The sequence below is a fragment of the Chelonoidis abingdonii genome, chromosome 24, assembly GCF_003597395.2.
Source record: "Chelonoidis abingdonii isolate Lonesome George chromosome 24, CheloAbing_2.0, whole genome shotgun sequence".
Taxonomy (NCBI): domain Eukaryota; kingdom Metazoa; phylum Chordata; order Testudines; family Testudinidae; genus Chelonoidis; species Chelonoidis abingdonii.
The window spans coordinates 1,741,479-1,764,365 of NC_133792.1; the positions used below are offsets into that span (position 1 = coordinate 1,741,479).

Genomic DNA, 22,887 nt, shown 5'->3' on the forward strand with positions numbered 1-22,887 from the left:
AGATGGGCTCTATGGCACCACAGTAAAAACGGAAAAATGTTTCATGACCATTTTATTAGATTTAACTCATGTTTTAAAATCATCACACAAATTAAAGTTGGCTACTCAAGCCTTCTGTGAAGCACGACATCTACATCCTTCTTGGTTTCCTGTTATAATTTTACACAATTCTGTTAGTGAACTTCTTGAATGCAATGTATTCATCTTTGATGGCTTCTCCTGGGTTCGGTACTTCCCTTCCTTCAATTGATATGCTCATTAGTTCATTCACATGATCAGGCAGAAGATAACTTCTTTCAAAACATAAAATTCTATTCAATGATGAACAAGAACGCTCAACTGTAGCTGTTGTGATTGGGAGTAGCAAGAGATTAATTCCTACTTCTTTCATCCCAGGAAACAGAACACAAAGATCGGGTCAAGCCACTAGTGATGATAAAAAATAAGTTGAAGTCAAATCTTCATTCATACGTCGTATGATATTCCACTCTGTGTTCAAATTCTCTATTCTATCCTGAGCACGTGATGTAGTAAGTGAAGGCCCTGATATAGGCCCAGTATGAGGCCTGAGGCCTGAGCTAAAGTAATGGTCAAGACTTTGCTAACATAAAGCAAAGTTAAGCTGTGAGCCAAAGGCAGGCTCTGCTCACAGAAGCTGGCAAGGAAAGGGCTGATGCTGCAAGAAGATACGTACCTAAAAGGTACAGAACACTAGAGATCAGAACATTCACATAGATACAATTACACATTACTTGCCACATTCCACACAGATAACAAGGAACAGACTGACCCATCCCAATGACAGGGGCAAAAGGGTAATATGATGGATAGGGTTGTTTTGATCCAACCAGTATGTACAAGGTGAAAGGCGGCACCTTACCACGTAGAGGGGTTGTACCTGGTTACGTAGAAAGGTTGCACCTCAATAGCTCAGGAGTGATGTGTAACTTGTTTGTACCTGTGTATAAGAATGCATCCTTGGGGCGACGTCTTTGTCCGGCCTAGGAGGCAGTGGAAAGTCCCACCACTGACTGAGCCGAGTCCATTGACCGTGGGCACATATTAGTAGTATGCCTTTTACTAGAGTAACAATCTAGGGGAACTATCGTTGTGTCCAATACGCCAATAAACCTGGCCGACGTGCTTTCGAACCTTACTAGACTCTGCGGTCATTGGAGGTTCTCTTCGAGTCTGCTGTGTCAGCTACCTGCGCAGAGCTGGGGCAGCACGCAGAGGGAACACACGCACGCAGCCGAATGATACCAACAAGGAGAGAGCAGAGCACCACACCGGTAGCATCTAACAACACACCTCTTGACAACACTGGTGACCCCGACCGCTGATCTAGTGAGTAAGTGAGCTGTCCGCAGTAAGAATCGCAATCTAACATGGCAGAAAACCTCATGTTAGGGAACCCCCTGATCCCCTCCCTTTTAATCCCCATGGAGTTTTATAACTCATGGACCCACTGGATTGCCAGTAAAGGGGGTCCATATGAATTGAAGAATGGGGAAATATGGACTGGCATATATAAAGCAATGGTAAAATCCAAGGCTCGAAAAAATAGTAATAAAAGTAAAAAGGCAACAATTTTGCAACACACCTCTTGACAACACGTGGCAGCCCCATTGCTGGTAGTGCCTCACTCCACTCAACTGTCGGTGATTTATAGGACAGCGATCTGTAAACGCTATGTAGAGGTTGACTAGAATCTAGAAGTCACTGTTGTAGATTTTTAAAAATCAAGTCTGAGTATTTTTTTACTTGTCCTAACATACACTTCTTGTCCTCTTCACTTAAGGATTCAATAATAAATGCCTTCATTAGTCAACTTCTGGACTGAAGTCTTTGCATCTTCCAGTACTTTTTCAATGCATAGCTCCCTGATTGATCCAAATGTTGCTTCTATTGCTGGACAGATATCTACTGTTGTTGTAGCAGATGCCTGGATGGCATTGTTTAATGACCCAAGTGGTTTCAACAATAGACTTACAAGAGGGAGAATGGCAATAGTCTTCTCTGAACGTAATAGCAAAAATAATCCACCAGCCTCCCTACTTAGATCCATCCCATCTTAGTAGATACTTTCCAAAGCCAGTAATAACGGCTGGAGTAATTTTAAGACAACAGCCAAGGATCGCTCATGAGAAAGCCAGAGGGTTTTCCCAGGTTGGACTAATTTGAACTTCAGTCTCAGTGTATCTTCTAAATTTTCCAAGATATTCAGTCTTTTTGGACTCTTGCTGTAAAAAGACTATAATGAAGGCATTAAATTTATAGCTTTTTTAATGTCTTTTGAAGAACCTACAGTTCATACTAGCGCTAGTTGGAGTAGATGGCATCTGCAGTGTGTATAGCAGAGATTAGGGTACACTTTTCTCTGAGCAAAAAAATGCTTGTGCGTTTGGTGGAGCTGCAAACTTCTCTTCCAGCCATCTGTTTGGGGTCCAGCTGACAAGCATTTAACTCTTCTAAGATGTGAGTTGTCACAGATGCAGCCGATGTGTCTTCTATAACTTGAACATCTAGAAATGCATCGACTGGCCTACCACTGACATCAAGATAACATACACAATGACTTAATACTTGATGTCCATTTGCATCGGTGCATTCATCAGCCATGTATGCAATTTTTTTGAATGTGGTAAGAGTGTTCTTCACTTTTTCAACTGTTGAGTCTTTCACTGTTGCACCACATGCTTCTAGCCAGCCAGTTGAGTTTCTTGCAGAAAGATAGTGTGCATTTTCTGATCTTTTTTAGAACCAGTGTTCAACTTCAGGATGAACAAGTGACAATGCACTTAACATTGGCATGGATGGCAAGCTTGTAGAAATTTTGGTGGTGCCCAGAACCTGCCACCCAACTCCACCCCCCCCAAACTCCGCCCCCACCTGCCGAAGGCTCTGGGAGGGGGCTTGACGGGGGGAGTCTGGGGTGCAGATCCTGGCCTGGGGATTAGGGTGCAGGAGGGGTGCAGGGTGCAGGTTTTGGGATGGAGTTTGGGTGCTGGGTGCAGGCTCCGGGCTGGGGCAGGGGGTGGGTGTGCAGGAGAGGGTTAGGGGTGCAGGCTTTGGGATGGAGTTTGGATGTAGGCTCTGGGCTGGGGGTAGGGGCACAGGAAGGAGAGGTGCAGGCTCTGGGAGGGAGTTTGGGGGTGGGAAGGGGTGTGTGGGAAGGGAGAGGGGGTACACCCTCTGGGAGGGGGTTTGGGGATAGGAGGGAGTGCAGGGGTGAGGGCTGTGGGGCTGAGGATGAGGGATTCATGATGCAGGAGGGGGCTCATGGCTAGGGCAGAGGGTTGAGGTGTGGGGTGAGGGCTGTGGGGCTGAGGATGAGGGATTCATGATGCAGGAGGGGGCTCAGGGCTGAGGATTAGGGTGCGGGGGGAGGAGGGCTCTGGCTGGTGCTGAGAGGTTCATGATGCAGGAGGGGGTTCAGGGCAGAGGGTTGTGGTGTGGGGTGAGGGCTGTGGGGCTGAGGATAAGGGGTTCATGATGCAGGAGGGGGCTCAGGGCTAGGGCAGAGGGTTGGGGTGTGGGTTGAGGGCTGTGGGGCTGAGGATGAGGGTTCATGCTGCGGGGGGCTCAGGGCTGGGGCAGAGGATTAAGGTGTCAGGCAGGGATGCGGTGCGGCGGGGGGGACACGCAGGGGGAGGGGGGAGGGGAGACCCGCGGGGGCCGGGGCCCGATCCAGGGAGGGCCGGGAGAGAGACCCAGCTCCAAATATTGCTGGAGCAGGGCACCCGGCCCTGAAAATTCCTGGAGCCCGAGCACCACAAATGTATATAACCTGCCGCCTATGCCTCCAGTTTGTAGAGTGTGGTATCTCTTGCTTATGTAGAAAGTATGATGCCACAGCCATGTGCGTTCGCATGAACTGTGTTGTGTCTCCAGCATTCTTAACAGCTTCATTAACACTCACCAGTATTGTTCTTGGTAAGGAGTTCAGAGGTGCTTTCACATGAGTTCACCTCCCAGGTTGGGGGCCAGAAGGCACCTTGCTCGTTCCTCCAACTACTCACTGTTTGCTCTGGCCACTGTTGTTTGTTGTGCCACTGTTCACTCCATCTCTCTGTTGCCAATGACCCTGCGCAGTCACCTTCTGCTGCCACCTGCCACTGTGACCTCTATGAGTTGGTCTCTTGCAGACTGGGCTGTCTTTTCCACAGAAACACTGTCCCACAGCAGGATTAAGCACTTGGACCTGATTATCAGTGATTTCAGCTATAGTGGTCACTTAACAAAACAAAAGACTATCTGTGGAGCTTAATCAGCTCTGTCTTTAAACAGTGGAGAGGGGCAGGTCAAACAGTACTTGTGACAGGGGCAGACCATCAAGCAAAACACCTGTCCCCACCCTCTCGCTTGATGCCCTCAATCAGCACAGGCTAAGTACAGTTCTACTGCCCTTTACTCATACAATAAAAACAACAACATTACATTCCACCCCCGCATTCAAGTGATCTGTAACCCAACCCCAGCCAAAATCTATCACTTTGGCAACACAGCTCTGTTCGCTGAATACCTAGGTAGATTAGGTATGAATGTAAATACAATCTGGTCCTGAAGCCTTTCCCCCTCAGCTCATCACTAGCTATCAGGGATAGCTCATTTAGAACTTGCTTACAAATCACAATTTGAAATTACTAGGTTGGCCAGCATCACCAAAACGAATGTACTGACATTGTCATAAAAAACAACAGCTGTATAAGGAAGCTAGTCTATTATCATACTTTTCAAATCTACTATATTTTTTCAGATACACGTATTTTATCATACACTTTATATGCTTTTAAAGTGTGTATTAATGTTTCAATTTCAATTCAAATTTCCAAACAATCACTAAATTGGCAACACTACATGTAAATAGTTCACAAAACGGGGTGGGGGTGGATGGGAGGGAAGATTCAGGGCGGTTATAGGGAAATCCCTGTCTGAGTGGCAGATGCTGGAGCAGTGAATTGATGTGAGGAAAATAAGCACATAACATGAGATGGGCCATGGTCTTCCGGTAAGATCATAGGACTAGGAGCCAGAAGAACTAAGTCCTATTCCTCATTGTTATTGTCACATGGATAATAATAGTTATGCGCCTCACAGAGGTGTTGTGGGGATTAAGTAAGGCTAAACTATGGTCCAATGGATTTCAGTGGTAAAACTCTCATTAGCTTGTGTGGGACCTGGGTTTAGCCCTTATTTTTGTAAAGATATTTGAGATACTCAGATGAAAACAGATCATTAGAGCATTAATCACAAAGGATGATTTACCACCACCACCCCCATTGGAGGGGACACACGTGTGCTGATGGTGAAATCCTCCAATGGGATTTTGTTTTCAGTGTTTGCAAAATGTGAAACCTTTTCAGAGGACATTAGAAGGTCAACATGGTGTGAATACACCTCTTGATATCTTCTAAAGAATGCTTCATGAATAAATGTTTGTGCTTGCCAGTGTGAGCACCAATACCATTCCCCCAGCCACCCTTCAGATCATGTGCCTGAGGCCCTGCACTTTCAAAAGGTATACCCCTTGTTTTCAAAGGCATGACAACAGAGTGGAAGGAAATGCAGGGAGAGATCCATAAAGTCACACTGCTCCTGTATAGAAGCTTTAGCGCATTGCATTTTAAGGAGCACATGCATGAATAAAGTTGCCTGACAGGTTCTGGGACCTGTCTGACTGGAGACACACAATGCCTCTTTTCATATTTAGGGGTCTAAGTATTAAGCTAACTCTTTTTTCTACCTGATTTTCAGTGCATCCAAAAAGACTCAGGACACAGAAAACAAAGTAATGTAAAGGAGACTAGCTAAAAATATGCCCTCGTACAACAGCTGCATCTGTGTTTAAAATGTCTTCACTTTTCAAAACCCCTTTGTCACACAGACTGCACTAGTCTGTGACCTCTGTCCCTTAATTCCTCAGAGAGGCATAAACAGGAATTCACTGTGCATGAGCTGGGGGAACTCGCAACAACCCATCACATCTGACACATGGGATAGAATCCCCAATATATACACTGAGTAAAGAACATACACAGACATTAAGATTATTTCCAGTGTTGTATAAATTTTCTTTCTTTTATATGGTGCAACAATAATTTTTGTTGTGTTTACATTTATAATTATTGGACAGAACATGGGGAGTTTAAAAGAATGTGCCCAATAATATTACCAGTTGCAGACGAGGCCTTGTAAACTACCACTTGGGATTTGTTCAAAGTTTGCATTCTTAAGGCCATGTCTTCCAGTTAGGTCCATGGGATGTGTGAAGAAATGGGAATTTTCTGTCCTATCTTTAGGAATTTATGTGTGCCTCCGTTTCCCTCTATACTTTGCATTGCTACCTTGTGGGTGCAAAAGGGTTAACACCGCTTCTGGAACAGCTCAGGAGTTATGAGGTATGTGTATCACTTTGCTGTGCTGGGTCATTAAAGAACAGGTTGAAACTAATCCAGGTCAATAGAGGATGTGAAGAGACAATGAGACCCCAACCCCCACCCTTTGCCCCACCCTGAAGACTGAATGCCTGACACCTAATAGAAGGAACTCCGCCCCCCAGGCAGAACATGTGAACTCAGCTGGAGAACAAAGGCAAAAAGGTGTCAGGTGGCTGGAATAAGGGCTGCCCTGTGGAGGGACTCAGCAGTTCTCATATGGAATGAAGACAAAAAACCAGAGCCAGAACTGGAGTTGAAAACAGCTTTCATTGCATTGGCGCAGCCGGGACAGACTATGCCTTAACTTTTACTTTCCTGTGCTAACCTAAGAACTCTCAGATTCTGTAGCCAGGTGATTAAAAAATTGTTACCTTGTTTTGAAAAGGATGCCTGTGTTGCTGCAAGAACTCACTGTGAGCCTTGCGCTCTGACTGGCTACAGTATCAGCCTGTAGGGTTTCCAATTTTGGTTGGATGTATTCCTGGAGGTCTCATCACATGACATAATCTTTAATTAAAGATTAATCTTTCATTCCTGGAGACTCCAGGACAATCCTGGAGGGTTGGCAAACTTACCAGCCTCCTGTAGGCATCTGGCTTGGCTGGATTTGCTGCAGATAGCCATGGACAGAGACAGGGACTACTGAGAGACTACAGGCTGCCCTGTGGAACTGTGTGGTTCCCTGGGGCCCAGACCACTAAAGGGTCACTCCCAAGGGGTGGGTTACAGCATGGGCCATAGACCAGCCCTGTGAATCCATGGCAGGTGGACCTGTGATAAGCAGCAGTTAATGTGACATTTCTGTGTACAGGAACATGGATATGTGGTTTTTGTTCACACTTCCATTCTCAAAATTTATGCACAACACTGGTATTGGTTTCAAGGGATCTCTACAGAGACCTCAGTCTGGCCAAAGACAGCATCTTTTGCTCATTGCAACACTGATATGGATTCTACTGGGATGAAATTTAAGGAAAAACCCATGCCTCTCAGGAACCACTCTCTACTCCTTAACTGGATTAACTGCAACTCAACAATCTCACTCTCTCAATATAAAAATATTGTTTGAATTTTGGAATTAAACCACTTTCTCCCAGTTTTTCCAAGCTAGCAGGTAAGCTCCAGAGCAGTGCTAATATTGTGCAAGTTGGACTGGCAGCACACTGATATCCTCATATACATCTGGACATCAGGGTTTTACTGTCAAACATGGAAATTATGATGGAGACAGCTTGGAAAGCATCTCGTTGGCTTTCCATTGCTGATAAGTAAAGACCTATCTCCTACCCACCCACACACTCACCTCCCAGGCACAGAGCACGTGCCTTAGTCCCAGTTGTTTGTAGTCAATGAAAGGGTTATTTCTCAGGTGAGTGAGGGCCATGCTGAAGTCATACAGAGCTTCTTCATACCTGTAGTGCACAAGGATAGAGATGAAGATGAGAACTGAGTCCCCAAATTTGCAGGGAAAAGTATCAAGCTCAGGAACCAGACAAACAAAGAGGATTCTTCTCTTCCCAGCAGCCTGGATTAGAGGAAGCTTCCCTGGAGAAACATGTGGAATCCCTAAATTTAGACTATTGTTTCCCTTTCCTCCATGATGATCTGGTCTTATCTCACTGTCTGAGTCTGTTAACTTTTGACATCCAAAATGCTGTCATGATACTGAGGAGATGGGAGAAAGTGGAAAGATTAACAGTTCCTTGCTAACTGTAGAAACTTCACATTATGCTCCAATTATGGGAATTGGGATCCCTTGCAATTTTATCCTAGCTAGTGTCCTTGCAGAAATTTAAGAGAAAAAGAAAGTGCTGAAGGGTAATGCTGATATTGGACAACAATTCCCAACTAAAGGGGAAAGGACTGAGAAAAACCTGCGGCTGGCCTATGCCAGCTGTCTTGGATTCTGGCCTGTTTAACTGTAGTGTAGACTTATGGGCAAGGAGTGGAGCCTGGGCTCTAGGGCCCTGTGGGGTGGAAGGGTCCCAGAGCTCAGGTTGTAGGCCAAACCCAGAAGTCTAGGCAGCAATGGAACAGCCTTGGAGGCCAAGCCCCATGAGCCTGAGTCATAGAATATCAGGGTTGGAAGGGACCTTAGGAGATTATCTAGTCCAACCCCCTGCTCAAAGTAGGACCAATTCCCCACCAGATTTTTGCTCCAGATCCCTAAATGGCCCCCTGAAGGACTGAACTCACAACCCTTGGTTTAGTGAGCCAATGCTCAAACCACTGAGCTATCCCTCCCCCAAGGGCTGGCTGAGGGTTTGTCTTTGCTGTATAGACAAACCCTGACAATCAGTCTTTTTTGAACAATGTATGTATAAATACAGAGGAACTCCACTGACTACAAATGGAATTGCTCTAAATTAGAGCTGTGCAAAGGATGGAAGTTCTGCTTGGAGAATGAATTCCAGAGTTCTAAATTTGACTTCATTCCAAATTTGAAAAATGTGAAGTTCTCTGCAAAGAAATTTTTGTTTCATTTCAAGTTGCTGAAAACATTTAATTTCTATACAGAATTTAAAAAAATCAAAATGAATAGTCTTTTTAAAATGAAGAATTGAAATGTTTTGTTTTGACATTGTCTAAACCTTTGCCCTTTGTCTTCCTAAATGAACTTCTCAATGGAACGGTACATTCTAACAGAATATGATTCCACTGATGTTCCTCCAACCAGCTCTACTCTGAATTTACCCCATGTTTTTTAGAGCAGAATTTGGCTTAGCCATTTTGACTGACAGGAATGGCAATGGCCACCCTCCCTCAACAAAGGGGAGTGGTCACAGAGACACAAAGGTCATCCAATGGGGACAACTAAAATCATAAGAGGGACGGGGGGAAGGGAAGTGAGGTATGTGTTGCTAGGAGCCCAGATGCCAGCTCATACCAAGGCCCCAGACCCCACTGAACACTGACAGATGCACAGCTGGAAACCAGTCTAACTCACCTGTGTGTTAGTATTGTTAAAATAGGACTTAGATTTGTAAGAATGTATTTATTGTTCAGACTTTATGAAGACTTGTAGGATGCTGCATGTATTAATCTTACTTATAACATCTGTACCCTGTAAGGGTATATAAGATTGTATGAGGTGTTTGCATTGTAATCATCTGTAATTGTGCAAATCATCAAACAGAAAGGAGCATTAATTAATGTAGAAATACTGGCTTCCTACAGAAGGTGTTAGGTCCTGCCCACCAAGAAGACCCACAAAGGAGCCATTGTGAAACTGTCACGCTGTCTGGAGTGGCTCATGATTGTGAGTGCCTACCTCAGGGCAGACTGTCAGAAAACAAGAGCAGACACCCCAAACTGGTGATATGGTGTATAATTACATTTCCCCAAGCCAGGAACAAATGTGAACTCCTGGATCACTCTACCAGGCTCACCATGGAATCACAGACAGTTCCCTTAGACTCTCCAGTCTGTCTTGCCACCTAGGCAAGCTCAATTTTATGATAAAAGATTCTTTAAATCCCAGACCACATCACATCAGGTTTCTCCCAGTCCCAAGAGACCAGTCACCCCCAGATCAACTGGTCCAGATCTTAAACCAAAGACAAGGCTGGCAGCGAATTCTATAGTAAACTAACTATAGATTTAATAGCTAAGAAAGGGAAATGAGAGTTATTGAGGTTAAAGCAGGTAAAATATATGCACAAGTGAGTCACAGTTTGTAACTCCAAATGGTGTCAGTGATACAATAAACATCTGGTTTCCCAAAAATCTTTCAGGGAACCCAGACTGTCTCTGGAGATCTCTGCTTTGCATCCAGTACACTGCCCTGTAAGAGTCCAAACAGTCTAGACATGAAGGATCTTTCCCTGAATCCATTCTTTTATCTTCTGACAGAAGACAAGCTGTCAGTGTCTCTTCCCGCATGGGCTTTTCCTTTGATGATGGAGAGTGGGGAATGCACTTAATCTTTTGACCTTGAACCATCATACATAATGGCCACTTGCTTTGAAATTAGCATTTTCTGTTAAAGTCCTTAACTCCTTCTTTAGCCTTTCACAAGATTTCTTTGATGGGTTATTAAGTTACAGAGGTGTATACAATGCAGATGTTTGCTTTTATATTATAACAGGAACAGATAAGTGAAAACAATGCAAATAACATCCCATTGGTTTTCATGAAGTTTGAAAACCCAATACACTCATTCATCTAACCATTACTTTGATCTATAATAATACACAAGTGAATTGATCTGACAAGACGGAACAGTCACTCTCTGCTGCTTGAACTCTGAGAAGTGAAAATTCATATGTCCCTCATTCTTCAACCACCGTTCCAGGGGACATGTGTCCATGCTGATGATGGTCCTCTGGTCAGGTGTCAGCCAGGTTTACTGAGCTTCTTACCCTTTACAGGTAAAAGAGACATTAACCCTTAACTATCTGTTTATGACACCCTTGTCCACATGTTTGTTGACCCCTTCAAAGAACGCTAATAGATTAGTAAGACATGATTTCCCTTTACAGAAACCATGTTGACTTTTGTCCAACAATTTATGTTCTTCTATGTGTCTGACAATTTTATTCTTTACAATTGTTTCAACTAATTGCCGGGATCACTTCTAGAACCCTTTTTAAATATTGGTGTTACATTGGCTATCTTCCAGTCACTGGGTACAGAAACTGATTTAATGGACATGTTACAAACCATAGTTAATAGTTCTGCAATTTCACATTTGAGTTCTTTCAGAACTCTTGGGTGAATGCCATCTGGTCCCAGTGACTTGTTTTCAATCTGTGACAATTCCTCAGATTTGTCACCTACAAAAGCTGGCTCAGGTTTGGGAATCTCCCTAACATCCTCAGCTGTGAAGGCTGAAGCAAAGAATTCATTTGGTTTCTCCACAATGATTTTATCGTCTTTAAGTGCTCCTTTTGTATCTCGATCGTCCAAGGGCCCCACTGGTTGCTTAGCAGGCTTCCTGCTTCTTGATGTACTTAAAAACCTTTGGAGCTTTTGGCTAGCTGTTCTTCAAACTCCTTTTGGGCTTTCTTGTTACATTTTTACACTTAATTTGGCAGTGTTTATGCTCCTTTCTATTACCTTACTACGATTTGACTTCCACTTTTTAAAAGATGCCTTTTGATCTCTCATTGCTTCTTTTACATGGTAGTTAAGCCACGGTGGCTCTTTTTTAGTTCTTTTACTGTGTTTTTTAATTTGGGGTGTACATTTAAGCTGGGCCTCTATTATGGTGTCTTTGAAAAGTGTCCATGCAAATTGCAGGGATTTCACTCTAAGCACTGTACCTTTTAATTTCTGTTTAATTAACCTAATTTTGGCATAATTCCCCTTTCTGAAATTAAATGCCACAGTGTTGGGCTGTTGAGGTGTTCTTCCCACCATAGGAACGTTAAATGTTATTATGTTATGGTCACTGTTTCCAAGTGGTCCTGTTTTAGGGTATGTCTACACTACAGGATTATTCCGATTTTACAGAAACCGGTTTTTGGAAACAGATTGTATAAAGTTGAGTGCACGTGGCCACACTAAGCACATTAATTTGGTAGTGTGCATCCATGTACTGAGGCTAGCATCAATTTCCAGAGCGTTGCACTGTGGGTAACTATCCCATAGTTCCCACAGTCTCCCCCGCCCACTGGAATTCTGGGTTGAGATTCCAATGAATGATGGGGCAAAAACAGTGTCGCGGGTGATTCTGAGTAAATGTCATCACTCAATCTCCTCACTCTGTGAAAGCAACGGCAGACCAAGGCTGGCTTTAGGAAGTGCGGGGCCCAATTCAAACAGTTTCGACTGGCCCCCGGCACAGATGATTAAAAAAAACAAAAAAACACATGTAAAAAAACGTGGGGCTTGTACTCACTGGATAGTGCTCCGAGTCTTCGGCGGCACTTTGGCGACGGGTCCTTCACTCGCTCCAGGTCCTCGGCGGCACTGAAGGACCCGCCACCAGGCAATTAATTTTGGCAATTGATCTTTGATTATCAGCAGGTAAGTATGCCCAGTGGTCTGTGATGAGGATGATTTAGATGGGATGGGGACTTTTGAGTTACTATAGAGAATTCTTTCGGGTGCTGGCTGGTGAGTCTCCCACATGGGCCTCTGTCCATCATAGCCTTGGAGATTTTTTCAAATGCTTTGGCATTTCGTCTATTGGAATGGAGTTCTGATAGAACAGATTCATCTCCCCATACAGAGATCAGATTCAGTATCTCCCGTACGGTCCATGCTGGAGCTCTTTTTTGATTCTGGGACCGCTTGGTCACCTGTGCTGATCAGCACTCCACGCTGGGCAAACAGGAAATTAAATTCAAAAGTTTGCGGGGCTTTTCCTGTCTATCTGGCCAGTGCATCCAAGTTCAGATTGCTGTCCACAGTGGTCACAATGGTGCATTGTGGGATAGCTTCCGGAGGCCAAGACGGTCAAATTGCGGCCACACTAATCCTAATTTGAAATGGCGATACCGATTTCAGGCTACTCCCCTCGTCAGGGTGAAGTACAGATATCGATATTAAGAGCCCTTTTCATTGAAATAAAGGGCTTTGTTGTGTGGACGGGTGCAGGGTTAATTCGGTTTAATGCTGCTAAATTAGAGATAAACTCGTAGTGTAGACCAGGCCATAGTTACCTCTTGGATCAGATCCTGCACTCCACTCAGGCCTAAATCGAGAATTGCCTCTCCCCTTGTGGGTTCCTGTACCAGCTGCTCCAAGAAGCAGTCATTTAAAGTATCAAGAAATTTTGTCTCTGCATTTCATCCTGAGCTGACATGTACCCAGTCAATATGGGGATAACTGAAATCCCCCACTATTATTGAGTTCTTTATTTTGAAAGCCTCTCTAATCTCTCTTAGCATTTCATCATCACTATCACTGTCCTGGTCAAGTGGTCGATAATAGATCCCTACTTTTAAATTCTTATTAGAGCATGAAATTACTATCCACAGAGATTCTATGGAACAGGTGGATTCATTTAAGATTTTTACTTCATTTGATTCTACATTTTCTTTCACATATAGTGCCACTCTTCCCCCCACCCCGCCTCCCCGCCCGCATGACCTGTTCTGTCCTTCTGATATATTTTGTACTCCGGAATGATTGTGTCCCATTGATTGTCCCCACTCCACCAGGTTTCTATAATCAAAATTAATATATACTTTGATTTCAATTGCAACACAGAATAAAATATATATGAAAATGTAGAAAAATCCAAAATATTTAACAAATTTCAATTGGTATTCTATTGTTTAACAGTGCAATTAAAACTGCAATTAATGTTTTTAATCGCGATTACTTTTTTTGAGTTAATTGTGTGAGTTAGCTGCGATTAATTGACAGTCGTAGTAAACAGTCTTTCCTGGGGAAGTGAGATACCAGACTTGACATCTGATTGTCTGATTTACTATGGTGACTTCTATGTTTCTGGTCTTTGCTCAATGGCTGGCAGATTCTGGATGGACCCAGATACCAGAGTTTTCGAGAGGGCGTATGTGCTATGTCTACAAGTTATATGGTCTTTAAGGTTATTACCTTTTGCCTTTGCGGTGTCTGAATACACAAATAATGCAGCATGGTAATCAGAGTCTGTGCTCTGTACCTTGCTATGCCACTGATTCACTGTGAGGCCTTGGGGAAGAAACCTCAGCCTCCCCAGCTGTAACATGGAGATTATACTGACCTAACTGACAAAGATCTTCTGAGGTTTGACTGATATTTGCAAAGTGCATTGAGAACACTGGACAAAATGCACTTCAGAAGGGTGAAACATCATTAAAGAAAGATAGCCAAAGAGTGAAATGAACAAGCATTACACTTACATTTCTAACTGCAGACAGACAAACCCTCTCTGAAAGAAGCCAATAGCTAGATGGTTGTCCTTGGTAACTGTTTTATCAAAAGCCTAAGAAGAAAAATACAGACATGACAAAAGTTAGCTAAACCACATAACAGAGCCAGTGCCTGACAGATGTGATTGCAAGGCATTTGTTAGAGCTATGGGAGGGCATGGTGGCTGAATGCCAGGAGCAGTTCCTGTGTGCGGGAGAATGCACGTGAACAATCAAAATGATATGTTGCAGATTAGAACCAGTCCCAGAAGAGAGTGATGGAATGTTCCTAAAATAATGCTGTTAGGAATCAGGATTGTGTAACGCAGCTCCAGGCTCCTGTAATCTGAAGGCCTATTTGCCTGAAGCATAATTGACTGTTCACACCTGGAAGCACCTTGTATAGCCTGTTCTTGGCCACTGCGAGCAGACACAGGTGAGCTACGGGGAAAAATCATTTTGGGAACTACTTGATTTGAGAGGGGATCATTGAAAACAGGTGGTGATAGGATGGAGAGTGGGTGATGTGAAGGAGAAAATGGAAAGAGTCCTCAACACACACATAAAAGTCAGTATTCCTGCTTATTTTAAACCCACAGATGGGCCTAGTTCCCAGATGAATAAAGAGAACCATTGCATAGCTGTGGTAACCTTAATTCATGGCAGTGGGTGTCAAAGCAGAACCTCATCCAGGAAGGTTATTTTAGTTAGTATGTGCTTTTGGAAAGTAAGGGGTGCATCTCCTTTACCATGATTTTAAATAAGCGAAATGCAGATGAGAACAGATGAGGCCTGAAATCCTGGATTTTCTGTACACAGTTTTGACTGGAACTGTGTGCATTTGAAAAAGAAGCTGTGTCAAGGCTGTTGAAAAGCACAGACCGAAGCCAGACTGTGCCCTCACACTACACAGGGCTATAAGGTCAGGAAGGCTCCTTGGACCTCTCCCTTCCCTGAATTTGCACACCCATGTGGGGCTTTCAGAGGGTCACTGCGGCTCTCCATGGGGTACACCACTCTGCTTCAGTTTTTCCACATCGCTGTATTAACCTACAAGATGAAAATATCAGACATTCACTTGACCCACACAAAGCACAATCAGTTGCTTCTCTGGTCTGCAGGACTTCATGGCTCTGTCCCTTCACCCTTCCCAGGGCCCACACAGCCCTTCCAGCCAGGCTTCTCCCTTCATTGGAGTAAAATATACCTTCAGCCTCCAAGAGCACCACAGGCACTGTTCTCCCATTATACACCTCTTTCTTCTCTGCTTTTTTCAGCAACTGACTTTTTATTACAGAGCAGGAGCAAGCCCACCCCTTCCTTCCAGTTGTCTCTACCCCATTGTGTGTTCTCCTGCAATTAGTACAAACAGATGTGGCCCTTCCTTAGACAAAGGACTAGTTCTTTCTCTGCTAGCCCAGAGATGGGGTCTATGAATCCCATTACAGGGGTACATGACAATCATACAGAGAAATGCAAACACACTGTGCTAGTCTAGACTCTCCATGCTTTTTCCTTTTTCCCTTGCACTGGCCAGGTAAACTAAGTTGGCACAAGGGAAGCACACTGTCCACCTCCAAAGAGTGACAGAGCCCCACTTCAGCTGCTCCTCTTAGAAGAAGTTTTGCTGAGTCAGGCAGAATTCTTCCGGGGACCTGTGCTGCTGTAGGGCTCCTTCTAAACCCATCACAATCCATTCCAGCACTGCATATGCTTACACTGTTAAACATCTAGAACAAAATAAACTCGACTGTGGCCAGGAGACCTAGAGAGAATTCTTGTAAAAATGAAATATTTGTGAAATTATTCCATTGGAGAGTATAAATGACCAACTAACATTAATGTGACATTGACAGATCAGTTAAGATCAGAGCCCTTGAGTAATTCACTGGTAAGTGGACTTCAAAGAGGCGTGAAAAGATACTATTGTATATATAGACAACTCAATTGTTAGAATAGATTAAAATGAAATGTTAAGTTGCCAATATACGTAGATTGTATTGGTCTTCGTCCATCTATATCGGGGTCGGCAACCTTTCAAAGAAATGCTGTGCTGAGTCTTCATTTGTTCACTCTAATTTAAAGTTTCGCATGCCAGTAATACATTTTAATGTTTTTTAGAAGGTCTCTCTCTACAAGTCTACATATTATATAACTAAACTAGTGTTGTATTGTAAAATATACAAGGTTTTCAAAATGTTTAAGAAGCTTCATTTAAAATTAAATTTAAATGTTGATCTTACGCTGCCAGCCTGCTCAGCCCACTGCTACCTGGGGTTCTGTTCACCTAGGCCAGCAGTGGGCTGAGCGGGGCCTGCAGCTGGGACCTCAGCTGGCAAGGGTCCAGCAGCTAGAACCCCAGACTGGCAGCAGGCTGTCTGGGGCCAGCAGCTGGGACCCTAGACCGGCCGTGGGCTGAGTGGCTCAGCCCACTGCCGCTCAGGGGCTCCATCTGCCAGCTCCTGCCAGCCAGGGTCCCGGCTGCCGGCCGTGCTCAGCCCGCTGCCGGTCTGGGGTCCCGGCCCTGCCCACATACAGTGGGTACCTACCTTCTCCCTGGTTCTGGCCCATTCTCTTCCTCTAACTGCTCTCTGGACCTGGGGTTGTGGCGCGGGTTGGGGCGGTCGGCGGCCGGCGGGGGTTGTCTGGGTCGGGGATTCCTGCGGGTCGTGTCACTATGGCCGGGTGTGGAGACGGGGTTGGGCGGCAGGGCCCGGTGGGGGGTTGTATAGGGTTTGGAGTTCTGAGCGGGTCTGTTCACGGTGGGGAGCGGTTGCTAAGGTGGGCGTCGGCGTCTTCTGGGGCGGGCGTGTGGCTTTACGGGTCCGGGGAGTCACAGGGGAAGGTCGGGGGTCGGGTCCCGTCCGGGGCCGGACCAGGGAGGCTTGTACGGAGTGGGCGTTCTGGGGGCCGTTCGGGGGCCGAAGCGTCACAGGCGGGCGTAGTCAGCGGGAGGAGGGGGGGTTGGGGGTTTTGCGGGGGGGTCAGGGGGCGGGCTCAGTTCGGACGGGCGTGGCAGGGGGCCAGTGGCCGGGTCCGTGGGATCCTGGGTGCCCCACATGACTTGTGCTGTTGCCTGCCTACTGGGTCCGCCGTTGGACATGCTGACCTCCCTTGGCCTTCCTGCCGTGTGCTGGGTTCCTGCGCTCCTGTCTCTCTGTTCTGATCCCTGCGGCTGACTCAGCTGATGGCTTGTGAGGGAGGGGTGGGACGGACGAGTCAGCCCTCGCTGCTCCCAGGGAGGCAGAGAACGACAGCTGGAAACGGGTTGGGGCGGGCGTGGTGGGTGAATAGGGCATATCTCCGTCAAGCCCTCTGCCCTGATCCCCCACCCAGCCTCTGTCCTGAGCTCTGCAGACCCGTAAACACCCAGTACCCGTGCCCTGACCTGTTGCCCTTGCCCTGCAACACCCCCCAGCACCTGCCCTGAGTCTTACCCCCCTCATACAACCCAGCCCTCTGCTTGACTCTCTTCCCCCTCCACAACCCAAGCCTACTCGGGCACGCCTACACATCCCAGTCCCCTGCCCTTACACGCTGCACCCGCTTCACATGCCCAACCTCTGCCTGACCTGCACCCCACATACCCAGCCACCCGCAACCCCATGCACCTCCCCACATCCTTGACTCTTGCACCCCAACTCTCCACCCCACCCTGAGCGCCAAAGGGGAGCTCTGCCCCCGTTAATCCCACCTGCACTCTTGACCAACGAGAGCTGCCCAGGTAAAATGCTCAACCAAACTTCTGCCCAATCCTGAGCCCCTTCCTCATTCTTAGCTCCTGGCGACCTTCACCCACCAGCCCTGTGTCAGTGCACTCCACTCAGCTCAGTGCAGAAACAAAGAAGAAGATGTAAACACTTTCCTGGGGAAAGTGAGATCCCAGACTGAACATCTGATTGTCTGATTACTATGGTGAACTTCTATGTTTCTGGTCTTTGCTCAATGGCTGGCAGATTCTGGATGGACGGCAGATACCAGAGGTTTTCGAGAGGGCAGTATGTGATAAGGGGGGGGGGGGGGGGGGGGGGGGGGGGGGGGGGGGGGGGGGGGGGGGGGGGGGGGGGGGGGGGGGGGGGGGGGGGGGGGGGGGGGGGGGGGGGGGGGGGGGGGGGGGGGGGGGGGGGGGGGGGGGGGGGGGGGGGGGGGGGGGGGGGGGGGGGGGGGGGGGGGGGGGGGGGGGGGGGGGGGGGGGGGGGGGGGGGGGGGGGGGGGGGTTGTGTGTCTAAGTTTATGGTCTTTAAGGTTTACCTTTTGCCTTTGCGGTGTCTGAATACACAAATTCCAGCATGGTAATCAGAGTCTGGTGCTCGTACCCTTGCTATGCACTGATTCCTGTGAGGCTTGGGGAAGAAACCTCAGCCTCTCCCAGCTGTAACATGGAGAATTATACCTGACCTAACTGACGAAAGATCTTCTGAGGTTTGACTGATATTGCAAAGTGCATTGAGAACAAATGGACAAAAATGCACTTCAGAAGGGTGAAACAATCATTAAGAAAGATAGCCAAAGAGTGAAATGAACCAGCATTACACCCTTACATTTCTACTGCAGATCAAGACAAACCCTCTCTGAAAGGAAGCACAATAGCTAGATGTTGTCCTTGGTAACTGTTTTATCAAAAGCCTAAGAGAAAAATCAGACATACAAAAGTTAGCTAAAACCACATAACAGAGGCAAGTGCCTGACAGATGTGATTGCATAGGCATTTGTTAAAGCTATGGGAGGGCACTGGTGGCTGAATGCCAGGAGCAGTTCCTGTGTGCGGGAAGCAATGCCGGAAACATCAAAATGATATGTTCAGATTAAACCAGTCCCGGAGGTGATGGATGTTCCTTAATGCTGTTGGAATCAGGATTGTGTAACGCAGCTCCCAGGCTCCTGTAATCTGAAGGCCATTTGCCTGAAGCATAATTGATGTTTTTCACACCTGGAAGCCACCTGTTATAGCCTGTTTCTTGGCCACTGCGAGCAGACAACAGGTGAGCTACGGGGAAAAATCATTTTGGGAACTAACTTGATTTGAGAGGGATCCATTGAAAACAGGTGGATGATGATGGAGAGTGGGTGATGTGAAAGGAGAAATGAAAGAGTCCTCAACAACACACTAAAAGTCAGTATTCCTGCTTATTTTAAACCCACAGATGGCCTAGTTCCCAGATAATAAAGAGAACCATTGCATAGCTGTGGTAACCTTAATTCATCGGCAGTGGGTGTCAAAGCAGAACCTCATCCAGGAAGGTTATTTTAGTTATATGTGCTTTGAAAGTAAGGGGTGCATCTCTTTACCATGATTTTTAAATAAAGCGAAATGCAGATGAGAACAGATGAGGCCTGAAATCCTGGATTTTTCGTACACAGTTTTGACTGGAACTGTGTGCATTTGAAAAAGAACTGTGTCAAGCTGTTAGAAAAGCACAGACCGAAGCCAGACTGTGCCCTCACACTACACAGGGCTATAAGGTCAGGAAGCTCCTTGGACTTCCCTTCCCTGAATTGCACACCCATGTGGGGCTTTCAGAGGGTCACTGCGGCTCTCCATGGGTACACACTCTGCTTCAGTTTTCCACATCGCTGTATTAACCTACAAGATGAAAATATCGACATTCACTTGAACCACACAAAGCACATATCAGTTGCTTCTCTGGTCTGCAGGACTCATGGCTCTTCCCTTCACCCTTCCAGGCCCACACAGCCTTCCAGCCAGGCTCTCCCTTCATGGAGTAAAATATACCTTCAGCCTCCAAGAGCCCACAGGCACTGTTCTCCATTATACACCTCTTTCTTCTCTGCTTTTTCGCAAACTGACTTTTATTACAGAGCAGGAGCAAGCCACCCCTTCCTTCCAGTTGTCTCTACCCCATTGTGTGTTCTCCTGCAATTGATCAAACAGATGTGGCCCTTCCTTAGACAAAGGACTAGTTCTTTCTCTGCTAGCCAGAGATGGGTCTATGAATCCATACAGGGGTACATGACAATCATACAGAGAAATGCAAACACACTGTGCTAGCTCTAGACCTCCATGCTTTTTCCTTTTCCTTGCACTGGCCAGGTAAACAAGTTGGCACAAGGAAGCACACTGTCCACCTCCAAAGAGTGACAGAGCCCACTTCAGCTGCTCCTCTTAGAGAAGTTTGCTGAGTCAGGCAGAATTCTTCGGGACCTGTGCTGCTGTAGGGCTCCTTCTAAACCCATCACAATCCATTCCAGCACTGCATATTGCTTACACTGTTAAACATCTAGAACAAAATAAACTCGACTGTGGCCAGGAGACCTAGAGAGAATTCTTGTAAAAATGAAATATTTGTGAAATTATTCCATTGGAGAGTATAAATGACCAACTAACATAATGTGACATTGACAGATCAGTTAAGACAGAGCCCTTGAGTAATTCACTGTAAGTGGACTTCAAAAGGCGTGAAAAGATACTATTGTATATATAGACAACTCAATTGTTAGAATAGATTAAATGAAATGTTAAGTTGCCCAATATACGTAGATTGTATGTGGTCTTCGTCCATCTATCGGTCGCAACCTTCAAAGAAATGCTGTGCTGAGTTTCATTTGTTCACTCTAATTTAAAGTTTCGCATGCCAAGTAATACATTTAATGTTTTTTAGAAGGTCTCTCTCTACAAGTCTACATATTTATAACTAAACTAGTGTTGATGTAAAATATACAAGGTTTTCAAAATGTTTAAGAAGCTTCATTTAAATTAAATTTAAATGTTTGACTTACGCTGCCAGACTGCTCAAGCCACTGCTACCTGGGTTCTGTTCACCTAGGCCAGCAGTGGGCTAGCGGGGCCTGCAGCTGGGACCTCAGCTGGCAAGGTCCAGCAGCTAGAACCCAGACTGGCAGCAGGCTTCTGGGCGCAGCAGCTGGACCCTAGACCGGCCGTGGGCTGAGTGCTCAGCCCACTGCCGCTCAGGCCAATCTGCCAGCTCCTCCAGCCGGGTCCCGGCTGCCCGCCGTGCTCAGCCCGCTGCCGGTCTGGGGTCCGGCCCTGCCCACATACAGTGGGTACCTACCTTCTCCCTGGTTCTGGCCCATTCTCTCCTCTTCTGCACTGAGCTGAGGTGGAGTGCACTGAGCACAGGCTGGGGGTGAAGGTCGCAGGAAGCTAGAATGAGGAAGGGGCTCAAGGATTGGGGCAGGAAGTTTGGGTTGAGGCATTATACCTGGGCAGCTCTCGTTGGTGCAAGGGTGCAGGTGGGATGTAACGGCAGGGCAGGAGTCCCCTTTGCGCTCAGGGTGGGGGTGGAAGATGTGGGGGTGCAAGAGTCAGGATGTGGGAGGTGCATGGGGTGCGGGGCTGGGTATGTGGGGTGCAAGTGTCAGGCAGAGGTTGGGGCATGTGAGCGGGTGCAGGTGTCGGCAGGGGACTGGTATGTGTAGGGGTGCCAGAAGTCAGGGCTGGTTGTGGGAGGGTGAAGGGTCAAGCAGAGGCTGGTGTGTATGAAGGGGGTAGAGGACTCAGGCAGGTGCCTGGGGGTGTGCAGGGCACAGGCACAGGGCCAGGGCACGGGCCTGGGTGTTTACGGGGCTGCAAGAGCTCAGGACAGAGGCTGGTGGTGGGGGATCAGGGCAGAGGCTGAGAGATATGCCCTATCCACCCACCCACTCCCTTCCCAAGGCCCTTCCCATTCTTCTCTGCCTCCACTGGGAGCAGCGAGCGTGCTGACTTCTGTTCCTTCCACCCCTCCCTCACAAGGCCATCAGCTGATCAGCCGGCAGGGAGCAGGACAAGAGGACAGGAGGCGCAGGAACCAGCACACTGCAGGAGAGGCAAGGGAGTCAGCAGGACCACAGCTTCTGCCATAGGCATGCACAGCACATTTCATTGGTGTGCACCCAGGGAGCCCTGCCCTGCCCTGCCCCCGTCCACTCCCTCCTACTTCGCCCCCTGACTTCCCCTCAAACCCCAACCCCCCTCCTTTTCCTGATACTCCCTCCTGGACCTTGCCCTAACTGCCCCCAGAACCCCACCTCCTATCTAAGCCTCCCTGTTCCTTGTCCCTGACTGGACCCTACCCCCTACCTCTCCCCTGACTGCCCCGACCCTTACCCACTCGCCCCAGATAGACTCCGGACTCCCATGCCTATTCAACCGCTCCCCACCCGTGAAAGAACCCTCAGAACTCCAACCCATACAACCCCCCACCTGTCCCTGCCTGCCCCAACCTCTCCACACCCCTGCCATATGACACGACCCTCAGAACTCCCGACCCATACAACCCCGCCTGCTCCCCTACCTGCCCCAACCCCTCTCGCAACACCCCTGCCTATGACAGAACCCCAAGACTCCTGTCATAAACCCCGCCTGCCCCCACCTGCCAACCTCTCTCCACACCCTGCCAATGACAGGACCTCAGAACTCCCGACATACAACGTCCTGCTCCTACCGCCCCAACCCTCTCCACACCCCTGCCATATGACAGGACCCTCAGAATCTGACCATACAACCCCCCACCTGCTCCCTGCCTGCCCCAACCCCTCTCCACACCCCTGCCACATGACAGACCCTCAGAACTCCCAACCCATACAACGTCCTGCTCCTACTGCCCCAACCCCTCTCAACACCCTGCATCCCTGAAAGCCCCAAGACCTCACTCATTCAACACCCCCAGCTCCTTGTCCCC

The 22,887-nt window shown here is 47.1% G+C and overlaps 1 protein-coding gene across 1 annotated transcript in view; it reads right to left on the reverse strand.

Annotated features, from left to right (window-relative positions):
* NOXA1 (NADPH oxidase activator 1) overlaps positions 1 to 22,887 on the reverse strand; it is a 55,199-nt gene that overhangs the window by 27,556 nt on the left and 4,756 nt on the right. Inside the window, exons 2-3 of the mRNA XM_032803106.2 lie at positions 14,237 to 14,319; positions 7,744 to 7,852 (exon numbers count right to left, since the gene is read on the reverse strand). Of these exons, the coding sequence (XP_032658997.1) occupies positions 7,744 to 7,852; positions 14,237 to 14,319 (192 nt within the window). The remainder of the gene's footprint in view (positions 1 to 7,743; positions 7,853 to 14,236; positions 14,320 to 22,887) is intronic.